Below are 9,471 nucleotides of genomic sequence, written 5' to 3' on the forward strand. Positions count from 1 at the left end.
CGGGACTTGTGGGAGGAAACTGGAGCACCCGGAGGAAACCCACGCACACACGGGGAGAACGTGCAGACTCCGCACAGACAGTGACCCAAGACCGCAATCGAACCCGGGTCCCTGGTGCTGTGAGGCAGCTGTGCTAACCACTGTGCCACCGTGCCTCCCATTCTCTCTACCACCCGCTCCACCTCCTGCTCTCTCCCTTCCCTCACTACCCCAACCTCTTTCTCTCTGCCACCATCCAGTCTCTCTCAAGCTTTCCCTCCAACGCATCAACCCTCTCATCGCACTTTACCGCCCTCCTTCCCCCTCTCTACCGCCGACCTGCTAGCAATCTAGCTATCTATCTCCCACACTTCCTCCACCCTCGTTCTCTATGCAACATCCAAAACGTCACACTCACACTCCACCTCTCCTAACCACCATTATCAGGAAGTGACTCATTATTGAAGCATTAAATATGAAGGTTGCACCACCATGGTGAGTGGATCTCGAAACTCTAAAGTCATGCTGAGATCCACACTCTGTGCCTGTCCCTTTAAGCGGAGCTGGCTGTTTCTGCTGAGTCACTCTGGGGACAGGCTGCTTGAGATGATTAAACCTCGCGAGTTTCTGCCTCTTTATAAAGGGAGGAAGCGAGGCAGAGAGAGCATTATCTGAAGGAGCACAGACCGTGGAATTGTTGCGAGATAGGTAAAAGGGGGAATTAAGCAAAAAGAAAGTGGGTGCGAGAGTTGTGTTTGGGACAAATGTAATAACGTTGTCTATTTCTGGTCGCGTGTAGTTGCGTTTGCATGGTTGTTTAACTCTCTTAAAAGCTCTTTTGTTCAAAGGTCGGTGCACTTGATTTATTTTTGTTGCAACAAAAAAGTGCATTTGCAAAGTCCAGCGGATTTTTTTTTTTTTTGTTCTGATGATGTATGAAGGGAGTAAATGGCTTTTAACAAACGCTACAGTAACTGCACAAAGAACGCAGTGTGTGAGTGACGCAAATCCTCTTTGTTAAAGACCTTTGAAAGCTTTCCCCATAGAGGGGGGGGGAGGGAGAGATTGTGGAACACCCAGCTTAAGTTTTCATTTTGACCCCGGTTACATTTGTAAAAATCTCACTGAACAGTTTTTTGGAACACTTTTTTTTTTTTTAAAGCATTTTCATTTTAAGATGTAGCCTTGTCCTCCATCCATTTGAAAGTAACGTCTATGTAACACTTGGCTATATCTCTGTAATCGCCAAGAATAGGACGCGGATTTAAAACTAGCCATCCTGCAACATGTTGCCAAATAACTTCAGAAGGGAAAGTTCTGAATGGGAGCTCTTTAAACTTGCCCACGAATGTTTCCCCTAACTTTGGTATTTGCTTCCCCATTCATGGTCTTTTGTGTTGGTTCCTTGTGTACTTTCTCTACTCCCCGTGTAGAGAGTTGAGGACATGTGCTTCCTGTTCTGTTGCAACAACTGATGAAATGGTGTCAGTTTCCTTGAACTAGAATCACTGAACTCGTGAGCACCTACCATTTTAGTGGAAGAAATTAGGCTGTCCTCAATGCTAGTGATTTAAACTGTTAAGGTGGTGTGAATGTATTCACCTGAATGAACTGCCTGTATAGCACTGTGACCTATGGCCAGGAAATGGTAATATGATCTACTTCCAGGTATTTACTAGAACCCTGGTAGGCTTGGCCTCTGTGTCTCTCTCCCCTGCCCCTGCACACCCTGGGGTGATATATAGACCTGCCACCTGTGGGTGGCACTCACTTGTACAGCAGATGCTGACAGGCAAGTTCCTGGATAATAAAGCCTTAACTTCACTTGTTCTCATAGTCTCGCAGTGAATTGATGGTACATTAGGAGGGTTTTAGCCATGGTTGGTATCATGACTGGTACAGGCTTGGGAGGGCTGAAGGGCTGGAGCATGAGTTTTGGTTGTCTACCTTTTGAGGAGGTATTCCATGCATCAGCTGTTTTTCTAGATGGTAGCATATTCTAAACTTTTCCCCAGGGTAGAGGGGTCAATTACTAGGGGGCATAGGTTTTAAGGTGAGAGGGGCAAGGTTTAGAGTAGATGTACGAGGCAAGTTTTTTATGCAGAGGGTAGTGGGTGCCTGGAACTCGCTACCGGAGGAGGTGGTGGAAGCAGAGACGATAGTGACATTTAAGGGGCATCTTGACAAATATATGAATAGGATGGGAATAGAAGGATACGGACCCAGGAAGTGTAGAAGATTGTAGTTTAGTCGGGCAGCATGGTCGGCACGGGCTTGGAGGGCCGAAGGGCCTGTTCCTGTGCTGTACATTTCTTTGTTCTAAACTCTTGACTGCTAGCTAAGGAGCCTAGTGTTTCCACTGTCTCTTGGATGGTACATGCCGGTGTGGCAGGAGTGGATGTTTGTGGAATGGGTCGCAAGTGGGGCTGCTTTGTCCTGGGTGGTGTTAGAGCTGCATTCATCCAGCAGGTGGCAGGTTTTGGGGAGGCAGAAAGTGAAGTTACTTGCCACCGGGTTCCTAGCCTCTGATCTGCTCCTGTACCCACCGTATTGATATGGAGTTCTGTTTCAGGTCCGTAGTAATCCCTAAGATGTTGGTTACTCCAGCTGTTCACGAGTGGACAAAATGCAAACTGCTTTAAAATGACGTTTTGCGGTAAACCTGCTTGTCACAATAAATAACTTTTGTGGTCGGGAGTCTAGCTGCACCCAATGGGAATGAAGAGTGGGTCTGACTTTTGCTGTTGAGTTGTTATTATGCATCTTATTTAAATCTGTGCATTATTCATTAACTGCTGTTGGTTATATCTTGGCTAGTTGCTTGGACTGCTTTTTTCCCCCCCTTTCAAAGGCATGGTAGTTAGCACTAATGCTTCACAGTGCATGGGACCTGGGTTCAATTCCTGGTTTGTGTCACTGTCTGTGTGCACTTTCTCCCCATGTCTGTGGGATTCCTCTGGGTGCTCTGGTTTTCTGCCATCCATCCTGAAAGATGTGCTGTTGGGTGAATTGGACTTTCTGAATTCTCCCTCCATGTACCTGAACAGGTGCTGAGTGTGGTGACTAGGGGTGTTAAAAAAATTTAGAGTATCCGATTAAGGGGCAATTTAGCGTGGTCAATCCACCTAACCACATCTTTGGGTTGTGGTGGTGAAACCCCCACAGACATTTTGGGGGGGGGGGGGGAGAAATGGCAGTGACCCAGGGCTGGGATTGGAACTTGGGCCCTCAGTGCTGCAGTCCCAGTGCTAGCCACCAGTGCCACATGCTGCCCCTGATCAGGGGCTTTTCACAGTAATTGCGGTATTACTTGTGACACCTATAAAGAGAAGTTCCCACACATACCTAATTTCTAACAGGATAAATGCAAATTGAATTCTCCTACTTTGGTTGTCTAATCCCTGAAAGCATTGACACTTGGATGCTCATCTGAATGAATATTCCAATTGCCCTCACCAGAACCTGGGCAGGTGTTCTCCCTTCTGGGGTCTAAGTCCCCACGCCAGCGTCAACAGCCCCTGAAAAGTGTGGAATTCTCTGCACTTTCGGGGGCTAGGTGGAGGCCGGAGGGGTTGCCCTGCTCCAGCTAGTGCCAAAGGGCTGGCATGATCTTGTGCATACGCAGAACCGCCAGCATGGTTCTGCACATGTGCAAACCGGCCGGTGTATTTTGGCGCATGCGCGGGGGGTTCTCTTCTCCACTCCGGCCATGGCGGAGCTCTACAGGGGCTGGTACGGAAGGAAAAAGTGCCCCCATGGAACCTGTCTGCCTGCAGATCTGTGGGCCCCGATCACTGGCCAGGCCACCGTGGGGACCCCCCCCCCCCCACCCCCCCGGGCGGTCTGGTCCCCCTGAGGACCACCCCTGCCGACTTGCGTGCCAAGACCCGCCGGCACGTGTACGCCGGCGGGACTGGCCAAAAACAGACGGCTGCTCGGCCCATTGGGGCCTCGAGAATTGCCGGGGAGTGCTGCTGCCCATGGCCAGAGAATATGGCGGCAGGGTGGGATTCGTGCCCTCCCCTGGGATTCTCTGACGCAGTGGGGGTTTGGAGAATCCCACCCTTGGTCTGGCAGTCCAGAAGCTTTGATGTCCAATGATCTAAAGTTGGCTCATTATACATTGGTTAGGTAATACTGGTTTAGCACATGGGCTAAATCGCTGGCTTTGAAGGCAGGCCAGCAGCACGGTTCAATTCCCATACCAGGCTCCCCGAACAGGCATCGGAATGTGGCGACTAGGGGCTTTGAAGCCTACTTGGTAACAATCAGTGATTTTCACTTCACCACGAAGTTAAATCCACTTGCTGATTGGCCTTTGCACCTAACCAGTAAAGGTAAGGGGATGGGAGGTGAAGGTTCTTTCCTCCTTCTCTTTCCCCCCCCCCCACCCCAATGTTATGTTAACCATTGGTTGTGGAAAATTCAGTGTTGATCTCCTCGAGCCGTGTTCAAAACATTAGCTCGTCTGATGCCTCTAAGCAGGGTGGGGTGGGTGTGTCTAATTCTGCCCCTGGATATCTGGACGCTCCCTGCCCTGTAGTACTAGAGGCCAGCCAGATTGTAAGCATTGACAGGAGCCTGCTGCAGAGATGGTGTTGGGTTAATGACTGTCCTTGGGAGCAGGGTTATTGCATAGAATAGATTGGAAATCTGCAACCCCTGCATAAAGTCAACATTGTGTCCATTCGAGAACACTTGATTCTGCACCGACTGGGAGCCCAACCTTGTGCCTTGATGCAACTTGTGATAATGTGTCTTCTAGTGTTAAAAGTACAAGAAAATAATTCAGCTGTAGTATCTTTCAAGTAACGTTATTTCAGAATTTCCTGTTACTTGGGGTTGGGCCAGGTCCTCTATACATGTGCAGTCTAGGGCATGACAAAACTGGTACCCAAATCTGCTTTCTCAAACTTTCTAGGTGCACCTATTACAGTAACTGCTGTTCATTGTGACAAAATGCTCTTGAATAACTCCTGTGTCTCCTCCCATACAGTAACTGTTCAAGATGGCATCTGGAGCTAAAATTGGTCGCCCTGCGCCTGACTTCACCGCCAAGGCACTCATGCCAAGTGGAGAATTCCAAGACCTGACTCTGTCCAGTTACAAAGGTTTTTAAAAGAAAAAACTGATCTCTCGTCTCTTTTTAACATAGCATTACACTGGTTGCTAAAAATGAATTTGGGGAAGGAAGTTTTAAATCGGTATGCTGAATTGCAAACATCAGTGAACCCGAACAGGACTTTGTCCTAGTGTTGTAATTTGAGCAATTTGATATTGAAGTACAAAAGTTTGCTGAAGGTTGTACAGATTGGATTTATATTCCCTCTAGTATAGATGGTTACAGAAAATCTAAAGGTACAAACACATTAGTTGAGGGGGGACAGGAAGGTTGTAAAGATCATGGTTGGAAGGTGCTGTCAAAGTTGCAGTGCCATCTTGCACAATGATGAGCAGCTATAAAACCACTTCCTTCCTTCCTGGAAGGGGACAGTGACAGCAACTGCAATGTTGAACCTTGATGGTGTTAATGTCTTGTATTTAAACCCTCCTCAGATCTGGCCAGTCAGATGTGCTTTCATATGGGCAGCTCAGTGGTTAGCACTGCTTTCCTCATGGTGCAGAGGTCCCAGGATTGAACCTGGCTCTGCGTCACCATCTGTGCAGTTTGCACATTCTCCCTGTGTTTGCGTGGGTTTTGCCCCCACAACCCAAAGATGTGCAGGCTAGGTGGATTGGCCACGCTAATTTGTCCCTTAATTGGTAAAAATGAATTGGGTGCTTTTGTGGGATCGGCTGGGAATTGGTAGTATTATCAAGCCTGAGGCAAAGAATGGAAGAAATTAATTTTGGACTGGTACGAGTTCTGCATCATTGCTGGGAAGATGCAAGGACTATGTTTCTTTTTGCAAAGCAGCCTGTGCCTTGGAATGGGCAAGGCCAAATAAAATTGAGCCCTCGCACTTCAAAGACTAAATCATTCTTGTAAACGTTGGGAGTCCATTTTAGCTTTCCCTGCTTGCATGTCACCGAATCCAACTTTCTATTTGTTTTGAGATTTTTTTTTCCCCCTGTCTGTTACTGTGTCTCCATTATATTAATAATAAAAAATAAAAATAAAAAATTGCAATTTGCCACAGGTTTCTGCCTCAGTCAGATGCCTTACCAGATTTTTGATGATTCTTGCTACTTGTTGGCACCCATTATTACCAAGGCTGCAACTAGCTGAATAGAGTGGGTGTGTCATGGTTTGATACTAACTTTTCTTTTCCAACTCCAGGAAAGTATGTTGTATTTTTCTTCTACCCCCTGGATTTCACCTTTGTCTGCCCAACGGAGATTATTGCATTCAGTGACCGAGCTGCAGAGTTTCGCAAGATCAACTGTGAAGTAATCGGTGCCTCTACGGATTCTCACTTCAGCCATTTGGCCTGGTAAGAATTTCCATTAGTGATGGGCTTGGTTAGGATCTTTGGGCTTGTTGCTATGCTAGCGTCGCCATATAGCTTAATTTCAAAAGCATTCCTATTAACTAACTCCTCTTCCCATCTGTTTCACCTGTCTGAAATTCTACGAATAGATCAGTTGGCACAATTTTTTTCCCAAGTCATTGTGGAGCTGAATTATTAACTTGGGTTTTGCTGATGGCACCTTGGGGGGAGGGGGGGGCGGGGGAGAAGGGGAAGGCAGTAGAGCTCAAAACAATACTGGGTTTTGTTCTTCAGTCCTGCTTCTCTTGTGGTCAGGATTTTATTAACCTAGAGTTTTATTTTATAGTGAGGTGAGATGATTGCCTGTCACTAAACAGCAGTTAAATCTTTTGTATCTGTAACGAAACCTCCCCTCTTAATGCTGATGGCTTTTTGGCCCCAAATGCAAATGCATCAGCAGCTTAACTGGCCTTACCAGTTTATAACCTGTTGCTAGCTATAAATGTTAGCTTGAGCATAAGCCATTTCCTTCAAAAGGAAGTAAAAGTTTGGTGCTGTTGTCTTGTAATGGCCCATGCATTTGGTTATGTTTGGGGGTATCTAATGGGCATGTCTAGGTTTAATGCAGTTGAAAAGAATGTCAAATTCAACACAGCAACTAATGTCACACTTTCAGGACCAAGGTTCCTCGTAAACAGGGTGGCATTGGTCACATGGAAATCCCACTGGTTGCTGACATGAACCATTCAATTGCCAAAGAGTATGACGTTCTCAAGGAAGATGAAGGAATTGCTTACAGGTTGGTGAATCTGGGGGCAGGTGCTGGGAGGTTCCAGGTACTGATGTTCCTTGGGCTACTGTTCCTGAAGACTTAATATCATTGGGATCTTTTAGCCAGCTCTAACTATTTTTGGACAGAGACTGAGCTTTCTGGTAAATGCTTTTATAGTAACTTTGCCTCTTCTTTCTTTTTTTCCCCCCCCCACTTTCAGAGGACTCTTTGTTATTGATGATAAAGGAATTCTGCGGCAGATTACAATCAATGACCTTCCAGTTGGCCGATCGGTGGATGAGACGCTAAGGCTGGTGCAGGCCTTTCAATTCACTGACAAACATGGAGAAGGTGACTTTTTTTTATTTCCTAGTTGGAAGTGATCAGGGTGGCACAATAAAATGGTAGATAGCACTGTTGCTTCACCACTCCAGGGTCCCAGCTTCAACACCCAGCTTGGGTCACTTGTCTGTCTGTGTGGAGTCTGCATGTTCTTTCCTGGGTGGGGTTCTCTCAGCCCAGGCCAGCTGGAGAATTGCTGGGCTGGGCGTGAATTGTGCGACGCCAGACTGCCAAGGAGAGTGGAGAATCCCCGGCGCTGATTCTCTGCCTGGGATGGGCCGAGCAGACATTTAAATTATTTTAAAAAAAAGTAATGGTCTTACCTGGCGGGACCTTGGCATGCATCCATCTGGGGGTGGCCTGGTTGGGGGTGGGGGTCTGACCCCAGGGCGGGGCCTACCGATTGGCAGACTGGCCTCTCTGGCTGGGGGCCTCTTGCTCCACGCCCGCCCCTGTAGCTGCATGTTGTATCGGGGCCGGCGTCAACACTTAGCCTCAGAATGAAATGAAATAAATTGCTTATTGTCACAAGTAGGCTTCAAATGAAGTTACTGTGAAAAGCCCCTAGTGGCCACATTTGGGAGGCTGTTACGGGAATCGAACCGTGCTGCTGGCCTGCCTTGGTCTGCCTTCAAAGCCAGGGATTTAGCCCTGTGCTAAACAGCCATCAGAGAATCCCGCCCCCTGGGTCTGCATGGGTTTCCTCCAGGTGCTCTGGTTTCCTCTCCGTTCAAAGATGTGCAGGTTAGGTGGCTTGGCCTTGCTAAATTGCCCCTTGGTGTCAAAGTTACGTGGGGTTACTGGGATAGGGGTGGGAGGCATGGACTTAAGTAGGGTGCTCTTTCCTAATCGCCGGTGCCAACTCAATAGGCAGAATGGCCTCCTTCTGCACTGTAAATTCTATGATGCATACAAATAGACCAGGTAGACTTTTCCACCATGCTGGCTGAGCTGGGGTTGACACCAGCTCATCTGGAGGCATGGTCCATGTCATCACACCCCTGTAAACCTTGCTGGCCAAGATTGGGGGAGGGGATGTGAGAAGCAACATGGTGGGGAAAGTCCACTGATAATTATGTGAAGGGCAGGGACTTCTCTTGAATTAGCAGCAAGGGCTGTGCAATCTGAAAACTAAATCTCTCCACTCCAGTGGGATGTAATGTTCTGCAGCTGGATTGATTTGGGGTTTATGTCTGTTAATCCTTGCATTTTAAATGGCAGACCTGCAAAGATCATTAAGGGGCTTGAAGTAGCTTAGTGGTGACTCACTAGTACAAGAGCTAAGGACTACCTTTTTCATTGTATGACACTAATCATGTTCTCTTGTCAACCTCTAGTTTGCCCTGCTGGGTGGAAGCCAGGCCAGGACACCATCAAACCCAATTTGAAAGACAGCAAAACGTTCTTTGATAAACAGCATTAGATGTTTGGCCCAATTCCTCCTAGTGCGGAGGATTAAATGAGTGAAATGTTGTATTTTTGTTATGCCGGCACTTCGTGAAGACCTATTGTAGATTGCTGCACACTAGGCTGTTTTTGTCAGTATTTCTTCTTTGCATCTGTGCTCCCAGTGCAAGGTCCTGTGATGCTCTTGTAAATTTTTTTTTTTTTTTTTACTGTGCCAGAATAAAAAAATTGAAAGAGCAGAACTGTCTTTGCATTTAATGCTACTCTGATTGCTGAGCTCATTGAGCAACAATGAAAAAGCACATCTTGATGGGTGATGGCAGTGACATTTCACTGGGTGGCCAATTCCATCTTCTAAGTCACTTCACTTGTGCTACCTGTTTTCGGCATCAAGAACTACCAAAGGTGGAACATTTGCACGCTAGCCATCTCTGGTGAACAGAATTTGCAGTGAGCGAATCATTACAGATGGCACATCAAACACACTGTGCATTTCCCCATTACTTTACTGATGCAAGCAAGGCAGCACGGTGGTGCAGT

The 9,471-nt window shown here is 47.1% G+C and overlaps 1 protein-coding gene across 1 annotated transcript; it reads left to right on the plus strand.

Moving 5' to 3' along the window:
• Nucleotides 1-530: 530 nt before the first annotated feature.
• Nucleotides 531-9,173, plus strand: prdx2 (peroxiredoxin 2). Its single transcript, XM_072490993.1, has 6 exons — nucleotides 531-687; nucleotides 4,976-5,090; nucleotides 6,260-6,413; nucleotides 7,087-7,209; nucleotides 7,403-7,533; nucleotides 8,862-9,173. Exons 2-6 carry the CDS (start codon nucleotides 4,988-4,990, stop codon nucleotides 8,945-8,947), a joined length of 597 nt encoding a protein of 198 aa, XP_072347094.1. The 5' UTR covers nucleotides 531-687; nucleotides 4,976-4,987; the 3' UTR covers nucleotides 8,948-9,173.
• Nucleotides 9,174-9,471: the final 298 nt, after the last annotated feature.

The sequence above is a fragment of the Scyliorhinus torazame genome, chromosome 27 (assembly GCF_047496885.1).
Source record: "Scyliorhinus torazame isolate Kashiwa2021f chromosome 27, sScyTor2.1, whole genome shotgun sequence".
In the NCBI taxonomy this organism is placed as follows: Eukaryota; Metazoa; Chordata; class Chondrichthyes; order Carcharhiniformes; family Scyliorhinidae; genus Scyliorhinus; species Scyliorhinus torazame.